The 12,687-nt window shown below is 39.6% G+C and overlaps 1 protein-coding gene across 1 annotated transcript; it reads right to left on the reverse strand.

Annotated features, from left to right (window-relative positions):
* Positions 1-997: 997 nt before the first annotated feature.
* On the reverse strand, positions 998-3,178 carry LOC149172469 (uncharacterized). The gene is made up of 4 exons (XM_089426333.1): positions 2,341-3,178; positions 1,602-1,848; positions 1,331-1,478; positions 998-1,222 (listed from the first exon to the last, which is right to left on the reverse strand). The coding sequence occupies exons 1-4, from the start codon at positions 3,176-3,178 to the stop codon at positions 998-1,000; spliced, it is 1,458 nt and encodes a 485-aa protein (XP_089282459.1).
* Positions 3,179-12,687: the final 9,509 nt, after the last annotated feature.

The following is a 12,687-nucleotide window of genomic DNA, read 5'->3' on the forward strand; positions in this document are numbered from 1 at the left end:
TGAACACCACGTTTGTTGCCAATGCTTCCCGGCTTTTACGTGTGTGGGAGCAAGAGGGAGCCTATATATTTTCCCACTAATGAATTAATATCCATGTGTCCCCTACCCCTCCAACCAATTAACTGCCTTCCTTCTTCCACAAGTCGCACTGAGTCATCCCCTAACAGTGTATCCCATGTTGCTCATCAATTTTGCCCTGTGCTTTGCTTGCAATTTGGGCTAAAAGACACTTAGCCCATAACAATGAAATATGTGTCCATTTCTCAATCATTTCAAAATAATTACAATTATTTACAAAAAATATATTAACCAGAAATTTATATATATATGTAAACAATTTTATTTTTAAACGAACATAAACAATTTCACTGCTAAATAATAAAAAACAATGTAAACTTATATTTTTCATTTTTATAATTTTATAATAATAAAATATACTATATAATATATGTTACCTTTACCATAATCTAAGTCACCAGGTTCGAGTTCGAGTTCGAGTTCGAGGACCTTGAAATTCGAATAAAGTTCGGCAACTCAAATTTTGTCGATAAAATTCGACATATAGAAATTCGAAAAAAAAAATGTATATTAAAGATAGAGGGCAGATTTATACACTTATAAAGACTATCTTATTGTTAGAAATTATATTAATAATGGAGTCAAAGCATAATTCGATGAAAAGCTTGAAATGTATAGGAAAAATCAGCAAGTTATGTAGCACATGAAAATTGCTAATGAGTCAACCATATTGACAAAGAAATAATGAAAATTTCTAAAAGATACCATTTGATCACCAACCAAAATATGATGTACCATGTAACCATCAAAGCGAATAGAACAGTAAACAGTCATCAAATAAGAGTGAACAGCTTCCACATTAGATAAAAAGAGAGTTTAAACTTTAAACTTTAAAGTAGCAGCTAGCTTGGCAGTTTTAGGCTCTAGCAAATTGTTCATGCAAAAACTAAACTAGAACTCTAAAACAGGAACACAAGTTTTATTCTTGACGTTCCTGTTGCCCACTTGTTATATCAAAAAGTTCTATGTCATCAAGAGCAGTATGAGATATGAATCCGCTAGATGCTTCAGCACCAGATTCATCAGCGAATTCCCTGTCACTATCAATGTACAAATCAGCATCATCCATTGTTGCATTTGGAACAGGATCGATCCACGGAGTAGAAGAATTGGATGACTCTTTAGCCACATTCTTCAATGCCAACTGCAAATTACTACGAACATAAACAAGATCTTCTAATTTTTGAGATGACAGTCTATTTCTTTTTTTGGAATGAATGTGGTCAAAGGAACTCCAATTCCTTTCACATGCTGATGCACTTGTTCCTTGGCTTAAGATACGCATTGCAAAATTTTGCAATTCTGGTGCCCCTGAACCATACCATTCCCACCATAGTGTTGGATCACTTCTGCTCCTATCATACTTTGCTGATACTATTCCAAATAATCCTTCTTCTAACCTGTATGCATTCAAGTTGAGAGTCTCAATCAATTCATATACAACAAGATTCATATAATTGCAAGACATTAACAACAAGATTCATATAATTGCATGCAAAGGAATATAATTGCAAGACATTTACCTGTATGCTCTCAACTGACTTCTGATCAAACCTGCAATCTCTGGATCTGGATTTAGCTTCTCAATAGATTGGATAAGTCCATTCATGATTTCTTCGTCCCTATGTCTTGGCAACCCAAACAATCTAGGGTCCAAATAGCATGCTGCTGCATGTAATGGACTATGCATCATCTTCCATCTATGATCAATTAAATCCCATATCTCCTTGTAATCAACTTCCACATTATCAAAAGCAGTTGCAATGGCCTCTTTGCAACGATCAAGGCTTTCATAAACAAAACCCATACAAGGTTTGTCACCATCAACCATGCGGAGCACATTAACAATTGGGCCACAAATTTTTAAAACCTTGTTTGCATTTTCCCAAAAGCCATTATTGAGCACTATTTGTTCAACATTTCTCCCCTTAGTTTCTTTTGAGAGAGTAGATCTCTCCCACTCAGTGCTGCAAAAAACAGCTCTTAGGCTCGCTTTTTCCTCAACAACTCTTTTCAGAGTAATATAAAAAGTGGCAAACCTTGTATCACAAGGCCTCAACAACTCTTTTGATGCATTCTTCCTGTATATGCTCAAAGTGAGATGATGGTTGATGATGAAGTTTGAAATTGATTTGGCTCTTCGGATTGTTTCATTGACCCAAGGAAATTTGGCTAAGTCATGCAACATTAAATCCAAGCAATGAGCTGCACAAGGGGTCCAATAAATCTGCCCATATTTTTCCATAATCAGCTTCCCTGCACCAACACAATTTGATGCATTATCTGTAACAACATGGACAACATTTTCCACCCCAACTTCTTGAATTGCTTCATCCAAAATTCCAAAAATGAATTTTGATGTCTTCACTTGATCCATTGCATTCACTGCCTTCAAGAAAACTACCCCTTGAGGACAATAAACAAGCACATTGATCAATGGGCGATGACACAAATCTGACCAACCATCACTCAAAATTGTGCACCCTGTAAGCTTCCAGGACTCTTTAATATCAGCCAACTTTTTTGTCACTCTGTCTTTCGCTCTGTTTAGCAAAGTTGTCCTTAAAGCTTCAGATCCAGGAGGAACATAGCCCTTCCCAAAATCAATGGCCTTTTTAATTACATTTTTAAAATATGGACTCCTCGCCACATTAAAGGGAATTGCACATGCATAAAAATACTCAGCAACAGCGTCATCAACTTCCTGTTTCTCAACCGGTTTCCAGAATTGATTTAATGTTTTCAGCCCACCTGTTTTTGCTTGAGGAGCTGTAGAACTAGATCCACCAATGTTTGAAACTGAATTAATGGTGGAGGAAGACATGTCAATCTCCCTCTCAATTCGCTGCCTCTTATTCACCCTTTTCTGCCTTTGCATCTGTGAACTGGAATGGTCTTTCTCCACTTTGGCTTTTTGTTCATCAGTGATCTTAGTGCAGGCTTCAACACCACCTCCACTTCCATTGGTAATACCGAGAAGGTGATCCACTACTCTAGTCAAAGTGCGCTTGAAATTATGTCCACACAGCTGACATGAAAGATTAGAACCATCTTTTTGGATAAAATTCCAAGCTACAGCAGTTGACTTTGGGGGTGCCATTGGAATTTAGAAGTCTGAAATGTCTGACACTTCAATGTCTGAAATGCCTGCAATTTTTTTTGAAATTACATTTTCGTTAGTCATCTTCAACACAGTCAAATCAGGCTTCAGCCTTCAACACAGTGAGAACATAATTAGAGCCTAGAGCCTAGAAAAAGTGGAGCATATGATCCAAAAGAAATTGTCCTTTGGGTACTCTCAGGCTTCAGCCCACTAAAACATTTTGTTAACTGCAGACTCAAGTTTCAACTGGGCTGATATCATTATAATTTATTACAGTGGCTTGACATAAAATTACAGAGGTTTGATCTAACTTAACAGTGGCATCTTTGTGACATATGTTCGGCATTAGACTAACAGGAGCCTCACTGCTCTTTTGAGCCTAAAAGTACCACCTACAAATTACAAGGATTGAATTGCAGTTACATTTCAGCACTAAACGAATTAGTTTATTGGCCTGTAGCAGCTTAATTGAAGGAGCAGAATTGGTTTCAAAAACATTTCCAGCTCTGTCCATTGGTGTCATTAATGAATCAGATTTCTGATCAAGGAGAGTCTGAATTTGAAGGGGGACCACTGGTTATTTGATTCAGATCTGTAGTTTATTTTTTGGAACCATATTATTCGGAGCTACAGCAGTTTATTTGGTCACACAAACATCTCCAGATCAGTCCATTTCAGATCTGTCCATTACAAATTTACCACCAGTCATAAAGGGAATGAATTGCAGTCTTCTATTGGCCTGTAGGCTGTAGCAGCTCTTTAAAGGACAACTATATTACAAATTTACAAGTATATTACAAGTTGTATTTTTATCTAATGTTTTGTAGACATTAAAGTAGTCCCATACAAGTTTATGCATTCAATGTCTGAAGTGGTGCAAGCTTTGGTTCGTTTGATGCAACGTGCAAGCCTCAATAAGAGAAGATCAAGTGATGAACCGGGAGCTTCTCACAGACAGCTAGATCATGATCCTTCAGACATATCCATTTGAAGACATAGTTATGCCTGCTGAGAGATAGCTGTGCCTGGGTGTGATGGGATCATGTAACCTGTGCAGTCAGTGCGGACTCGGCCGGTGCAGGAATTTGGCAAATCAGAACAATTGAAAAGCGTCCAAATTCTCATTCATCGATAGTATGATCCATGCAGTTTAGGCGGCGGCAGGAATTTGGCCAATAAAAGGAATTCAAACTGAATAAATGGGATTTTCTCAATAGTTCATAATATCATGGCATAATATCATGAAGAAAGGTGAACATTGGAATCATTAATCCCACTGACAAAGCGTTATTTTTATTGCAATAATGGAGATGCAAGTTAGTAACAGTGTACATCTGAGACTGAAGGATAATATGGTTTTTGGTGATATTTTTTCCAAGTTTTGAGGTCAATGGCTTGGTTAACACCTTATCGTTCTCATTATTGAAAGCTTACTAAAATTGCCGTAGTGGGGCAGAGTTAAAACTTACAACCATGGTCCATATCTACTGGAGTCTGGAAACCGAAAAACTTACAAGTTACAGCCTCAGGCACAGCTGACAGCACGCGGCAGTTTTCTTTGTTTCTGGAAAAACCCGAGCCCGTCAAGCCTTCAAGGTGTAGTCTGTAGACTGTAGTCTAGACTCTATGGCGTCTGCGGCGGCAATGAAACCCTAGCCCGAGCCCGTCAAGGTGTCCGTGGTCTCTGTCTTGTAGACTGTAGTCTCTGTCGTGCGTCTGCGGCGGCAATGAAAACAACAACGAAACCAATGAACATTGAAACCTAAGCTAAAACAGCAGCACGCATACCCCCGGCCCGAAAAAAACGAATTTTAACGCATCTCAACGAATTTCATCGATTTTAATGTCGAATTTAATCGACAGAAATTCGAATTCGCCATGAAATTCGAATACGTCATTAAATACGGCGAATTTTATCGAACAAATTCGAATGAGGATTAAATACGGCGAATTTCGAATTTTAAGGATTAAATACGGCGAATCCGGTGACTTAGACCATAATTACTTCGTAACTACAAAATATATCCACTCAAATGAATAATACATAAATAATGTAAGAATTTACTGTTGATCCATATCAAGTTTATGAGAAAAAAGTTTTTCGACATAAATCACATGATATTTCATTTGTCAACACGTTTCGAACCAACCAGTGTGGTTCATCGTCAGGACAAGTTGAAGAATCAGATCTAAGCTGCATGTTAAGTAGTCAGGGCAGAACATCCAATGACTATATTTGACCAGGCAACAGCTATATTGAATTGGTAGGCTAGACTGGCTATGTTTGACTAGGAAACGCCTAGTCGAACTCGACTAAGGGATAGGGATATGAGAGCATAACTATATTTAATTAAAAATTAATGAATAGGAATTAATCACATATATTTAAGTAAGATAAATAAATATTTAGTTAGTTAATTGAAAGTTAGTTAAGTATCAAATAAAACTAGGTAATATTTAAATAAATAAATAAGTTAAAGTTACAGATTTAAATAATTATTAAATCAATAGTAAGTTAGTTTTACTATTATTAAATTAAAAGGGGTTTAAATTTATATATAATTAAATAGGTAATGAGAAGTTAGTTTAAAACATATGTAAATAAGGTAACATATTTAATTAACATGAATTAAAAAGGTTTACATTAAATACACATAAAAGTTATAATTTTAAATATTTCATATTTATTTAAAATTAAATATTTAGTTAATTAACTGTAAGTTAGTATTATATTTAATTAAAGAGATAAATAAAAATTAAAAATCTAATTGTAAGTTAGTATTGTAATATTTATTACCATAACGAATAATTGTTATTAGATCTATTAATCGATCTTATTAATAAAGCTATTAAAATAAATTAATTTAAGTCTTATATAACAAGAATAATTCTTTTATATTTTAATTTTTGAATGAGTTATTAGGAATTTCTCATCACTTTATAATATTTATAATTCGTAACACTATAACTATAAATTATTAAGCCATAATAATGCAGGAGCATCCAGCTCCGAGGAGACAGAAGGTGGTTGACTGTCTCGGGAAAAAACCGAAGATTTCACGTATTGTTGGACAGGTTATCAAACTTGTTATTTTTATTGTTATTTTTTTTTTCATTTTCCAGAAATCCGTTAAAGACAGTAGGATTAAGGTTATGAACTGTTTTAGTTTAGAAAATAATTAGCAGTTGGTTATTCTCCTTTAAAAAAAAAAACTGGCTAAACAGTTAGACAGATACTGGTTGAACAGTTCAACCGAAAGCAAGAAACTGTTACACCTTGCAGGCATTTAAACAGAGAGAAAATAAATTGAAAGGGGTCGAATCTCCAGTAATGAAAAAACAAATGGAATGACAGTTTGTCTGTAATAAAATAAATCATTTATCAATTTAAATTCATTGCAAACTATCTCATACATCGAGTTCCTGTGTGCGTTCATAATTATTTACTGATGAGTAGAGATGCATTTGTAAACGATAGAACAGTGAACTGTATTTATTCCAATAGGGTCTACACAAGCCAAAAGGGAGGAACATAGCACACAAGGAACCACTTCCAGCGAAAGGGAAAAGGAGATCCAGTCATCATACAAACAGTCACCAACGAATTTCCAGGTAAAGCATACGATTCCATAGACCCATTTGAAAAATAATACAAGTACTTAAAATCAAACAAGAAATGTTTTGTTAATCCACTGTCCATTTACAAGCGAAGAGCGCACATAAGGGTTTCTGAGCCAGGCAGTCAGTGCTCACATAACAGTTAGCTGTTAAACCTGTTCAACCTAAAATATACATAAAAAGAACTACTCACGCCATGGAGTGACAGGGCAGTTTGGACCCAACAATAAACCAAGTGATTGTAATTACAAAGGGAGCGAGAACCTGTACCAACAAAACCCCATCACAAAGCTAACGATAGATTCGTGGTCAGAACGACCCTACCTGGTTATTGGAATCCGGTCGGCTTGTCTTGTTTCCTGAAAATGGCAGAGAGTAAACCCTCGGCGACCAGTAACTTTTGAGTAACCTTCACAACAGAGGGGGAAGCGGGTTAGCAGTTGGAAGCGTGGAAACCTGAAGGAGAAGACAAAGTAATACTGAAACAAAACGAAACCACAACGTATTAGCGTTTACCTGTGACTGAAGAGGCGACGTTGCGAGTGAAGGCCGGAACCGGCAGCTAGAACCTAAGAACCAGGAGCAGATACATAAGAGCCTGTGGAAAATGCAGAGCAAGTTGTACCATAGAACGTTAACTTACCTCGGATGCGAAAAAAGGGCGAATGAACCAAGCCATGAGCGTGGAGCCGAAGGACCCTCCTGTTGCAACCAAAAAAAAATAAGAACAGTTACAAACCAGAGAAACAAATCCATAAGCCATTACAGTCCAGAACAACAGAGTCAATTTAATTTGGCTACAACAACAATCATACCATAAGCATAGAGCAGGGAACCGACAGTGTTGTCGTTCTCAGGGAAAAACCCATCGCATAGACAGGAAGATCTGGAAGGCATCAACATACCCCGACAGAGCAGAATGGAGGGCCGCAACACAATGAACGAAATAAAATGACCACAGAACGAGGATAGGGTTGTCAAAAGGCGGGAGCGACCAGATCGAGGAGAGCAACAGATGAAACTCAATGACCAGTGGAACAGGATGATATTAATTATATAAAGATTGCACAGTGGATCCAATCCACGGAACCCTGAAACGTATTTAATATGGTCACACAGTAAACGAGACTTGTGAAATATAACACAATTTAAAAAGGAGAGTTAAGTGGGACCTGGAACCTAGCGTGGTTACCAATAAGAGTCGCATAAATATCACACACAGCGGAATTAACATTTCGCATAGTTGGAGGGCTGGGCCATCAAAAGTGGTATCGGAGCAAGTTTGCCGAATAGAAAAAAATGGAGGTTGGCAGAAGAGGAAGAGCAGTCCGAAGGATAGCAGAAGAGGGACTGCGTGAGGAGATTCGAGTTTTGCGTGAAAGATTGGCAGTAGTAGAAGCTGGGTGAAGGAGAGACCCAGCAGATGATAGTGATGAAGATGTGGCAGAATTAGAAGACGAGTTTGAAGGGGTGACACCTGAACTCAGGCTATTAAAATCAGTTTTGCTATCCAGTCATAAGCCAAAGCACGAGCTTCCCACTTATGACGGAAGTTTGTCTGCAGATGTATTACTAGATTGGTTGAGTGAAGCAAACAAGTATTTTGAGTTCGAGGAAACCAGTGAGGACAAGCAGGTGAAGTTCGCCGCCAAAAAGTTGAAAGGACATGCATCCTTGTGGTGGGACAGGGTTCAGGCGAAAAGAAAAAGGCTACACAAACAGCCTATAAAGAAGTGGACCAGGATGGAAGTAAAACTAAAGGAGAAGTTTCTTCCGCAAGACTATCAGATCATGTTGTATAGACAGGTACAGAATTTGAAGAAAAGAGGGATGACTGTTAAAGAATATACAGAAGAGTTTTATAAGCTGAATCTGCGGGCAGGGTATATGGAAGATACCCCAGAAAAGACAGCCAGATTCGTGAATGGGTTGAGAGGGGAAATACTGGATGAAATCGGTATCCTCTCACCCAGAACTTTAGATGAAGCATACCAGTTTGCTCTAAAGGCGGAGGAGAAAATCAACAGGAAACAAAATGCCAGGAGAGGAGGTGGAACTGGCAGAGGAAAAGGAAAGGCTTTTGGCAGAGGCAGAGGTGCAGGTTCAAGTGAAGAAGGCAGCAGTTCCAAATCTGCAGGAACAACAGAGAAGGACAATAGCACTAGAGGAGGACGACCGACCCAGCGAGGGAGAGGAAATGGTCGGGGCAGAGGATCTGTCCAGTGCTATCGGTGCCACAAGTGGGGGCACAAGTCGTATGAATGTCCTGAAGGTGAACCAGCAGGTGGGAGAGGAGATTATGTTGCCCAGTCGGAGGAAGCTGAGGCATTGCGTCAGGAGGTGGAGAACGCACCAGAGACAGGTGAAGCTTTAGTGTTGAATAAGGTACTGTTGAAACCAGCAAAAGAAATTGCAGAACCTGACCAGCGGAAGGCTTTATTCCGAATAGTGTGCAAGTCACAGGGTAAGTGCTACAAGCTGATCATTGACAGCGGAAGTACCGACAATTTAGTGGTTGTAGAGATGGTGGAGAAACTGGGATTGAAAAAGCTGAAGCATCCCACTCCCTACAAAGTGTCATGGCTGCAGAAAGGACATCAACTGTTAGTTGATGAACAGTGTGAGGTGGAGTTCCAGATAGGCAGGTATAAGGATAAAATTATCTGCGATGTTATGCCAATGGATGTCTGTCATATACTGCTAGGACGACCCTGGCAGTTTGATAGAAGCGCAGTTCATGACGGGAAAACAAACTGTTATAAGATTGTCAAAGATGGGATCAAGCACACGCTTGTACCCATTAAAGAGGAGAGTGCAACCGAGACCAGTGGGGTAAAAGCACTACTGATGGGCGGAAAAGAATTTCTAAAACAGATTGAAGACAATGATGTAAATTTTGCTATCGTAAGAAGACCAAAAACATTGATACTGCACACACAGATTTCAGACTTACCCGAGGAAATCCAAAATATGTTGCAGGAATTTGGAGATATCGTGGTGGACGATCTTCCGGATGAACTACCTCCCAGGAGAGGTATCAGTCACTTTATTGGCTTTATACCAGGAGCCAGTTTGCCAAATAAAGCAGCTTATTGCATGAGTCCTAAGGACCACGAAGAAATTAGGAAGCAGGTTCAGGAGTTGTTGGATAAGGAATTGATTAGAGAAAGCATGAGCCCTTGTGCAGTACCGACAGTTTTGGCTCCAAAGAAAGGAGGAGAGTGGCGAATGTGCACGGATTCTAGAGCCATTAATAAAATTACTGTCAGGTACAGATTTCCATTGCCGAGAATGGACGATATGATGGACTGTTTGAGTGGGGCGGCTTATTTTTCGAAGATTGATTTGAAGAGTGGATATCACCAGATCCGAATTCGGGAAGGAGATGAGTGGAAGACAACTTTCAAGACAAATGAAGGGATGTATGAGTGGCCGGTAATGCCATTTGGGCTGAGCAACGCTCCCAGTACTTTCATGCGCTTGATGAATGAGGTGCTGAAAGAATTCATTGGGAAGTTTGTAATTGTTTACTTGGATGACATACTGATTTTCAGTAAAACCAAGGAAGAACATTTCAGGCATGTTCGAAGTGTGTTGAGGAAGCTGCAGCAAAATAAGTTGCTGATCAATCTGAAAAAGTGTACCTTTTTTCAGCGGGAGTTAGTGTACCTGGGTTTTGTAATTGCAGAGAATGAACTGAAGATGGACCCAGAAAAAGTGGCAGCTATAGTTAGCTGGCCTTCTCCAAAAAGTTTATTTCAAGTCCGAAGTTTTCACGGACTAGCAAGTTTTTACAGGAAATTCATTAGGAATTTTAGTGAGATCTGCGCACCCATGCTGGATACAATCAAGAAGGTAAATCAACCTTTTCACTGGACCAAAGCAGCGGAAAACAGTTTTCAGACTTTGAAAAGGAAGATCACCGAAAGGCCGATATTGAGGCTGCCTGACTTCAACAAACTTTTTCAAGTTCGTTGTGATGCCAGTGGTACAACCATTGGGGCAGTGCTTAGTCAGGAGGATAGACCAGTCGCGTATTTCAGTGAAAAGCTAAACGAGAGTAGACAGAAGTACTCAACTTATGACAAGGAGTTCTACACAATTATACAAGCGTTAAAGCATTGGAGACATTACCTGTTAGGTAACGAGTTTGTTTTATTTACAGATAATTCTGCATTACAGTACATCATGCAGCAACATAAATTGAACCATAAGCATGCAGAATGGGTTGAGTATCTTCAGAGTTTCACGTTTGTATTGAAACATATTAGTGGGAAGGCGAACAAGGTCGTAGATGCGCTGAGTAGGAGGACCCTACTCTTACAGGAAAGTACAATGCAAGTTTTAGGCTTTGAGCACCTGAGGGAACTGTATCAAACAGATGCAGATTTTAAGGAGGCCTATGAGGCCTGCCAAAACCCTCTGTTGAGAAATAATAGTCCATGGTTGGACTACAATTTACAGGAAGGATTAATATTTAAGGGAGGACAGTTATGTATTCCCAACTGTTCTATGCGAGAGAACATTATTTGGGAAAAACACAGTGGGGGTCTGGCCGGACATTTCGGTATAGACAAGACATTTTCACAGGTAGGGAATTTCTATTTTTGGCCAAAGTTGCAATGGGACGTACAAAGGTACGTAAGTAGGTGCAAGATTTGTCAACTAGCAAAGGGTCACAGTCAGAATATAGGTCTTTATTTACCATTACCCATTCCGAACAAACCATGGGACTCTGTAAGCTTGGATTTTGTTCTGGGTTTGCCTAAGGCACAGCGGGGTTTCGATTCAGTAATGGTAGTGGTAGATCGATTTTCAAAGATGGCACACTTTATACCTTGCAAGAAAACCAGTGATGCTACTCATGTAGCACATTTGTTTTTTACCGAGATCGTTAGACTGCATGGTCTCCCAAGGTCCATCATCTCCGACAGGGACGTAAAGTTCACCGTACATTTTTGGCGAACCCTGTGGAAAAAGTTGGACACTCAGTTACAGTTCAGCTCCGCTTACCACCTGCAGACCGATGGACAGATTGAAGTGGTAAACAGGAGTCTGGGGAATTTACTGCGGAGCTTAATTGGCGAAAATTCACGGATGTGGGACCGCATACTTGCTCAGGCGGAATTCGCATATAACGATTCACCTAATCGCAACACCGGTTATAGTCCCTTCCAGATCTTATACGGCATGCATCCACGCGGAGTGCATGAATTACGAGATTTGGGAAAGCTCGAAAAACGAAGTGCTAATGGGGAAGATTTCGCCCAAGCAATGAGCGACTTACATGAGTAGGTAAAGCTAAAATTGCAGGACAGTAGTCAAAAGTATAAGCAGCGAGCTGATTCAAAGCGACGGGAAGTTCAGTTTAACGTTGGAGATGAAGTCCTTGCACATTTACGCAAGGAACGGTTTCCAAAACGGGAATACAACAAGTTGAAATATAAAAAGATCGGTCCCTGCAAAATCATTCGCAAGTTTTCTGCAAATGCCTATGAGCTGCAGTTGCCACCAGGGATAGGTATTTCTCCCATCTTTAACGTGGCAGATTTGTTCCCTTATGTCGCTGATCCGGAAGACAGCGCGGCAGCGAAGCCACCACGGGACACCAGTTGTGGGGAGAGTTCGTGGATGAGACAGATGCCAATGGCACAGCCCCTTGAGATCGAGAGGATCCTCGACACACAGGTAGCCAGGCGCACACGCAGGAAGGAATATCTGCGATACTTGGTCAAGTGGAAGAACCGTCCGATTGAGGACAGTTCGTGGCTCGACGCAACGCAGATACAGAAAGCAGGTTATTCTGTCAACGACCTCATGGAACAGAGCCATGACTTTTTGCCACCCCGGGAGCCTGATGCAGGAGCATCCAGCTCCGAGGAGACAGA

Source organism: Pinus tabuliformis, chromosome 4_2 (assembly GCF_031772625.1).
Source record: "Pinus tabuliformis cultivar Carrire ecotype Pingquan chromosome 4_2, CPIR1, whole genome shotgun sequence".
NCBI classification, from domain to species: Eukaryota; Viridiplantae; Streptophyta; class Pinopsida; order Pinales; family Pinaceae; genus Pinus; species Pinus tabuliformis.

Coding starts and splice junctions, on each gene's coding strand:
- LOC149172469 (XM_089426333.1), bottom strand. CDS start 3,178: ATGGCACCCCCAAAGTCAACTGCTGTAGCTTGGAATTTTATCCAAAAA. Junction 1,849..2,340: donor TAATGCATCAAATTGTGTTG/GTGCAGGGAAGC, acceptor ATCGTTGCAAAG/AGGCCATTGCAACTGCTTTT. Junction 1,223..1,330: donor GCCAAGGAACAAGTGCATCA/GCATGTGAAAGG, acceptor AGTAATTTGCAG/TTGGCATTGAAGAATGTGGC.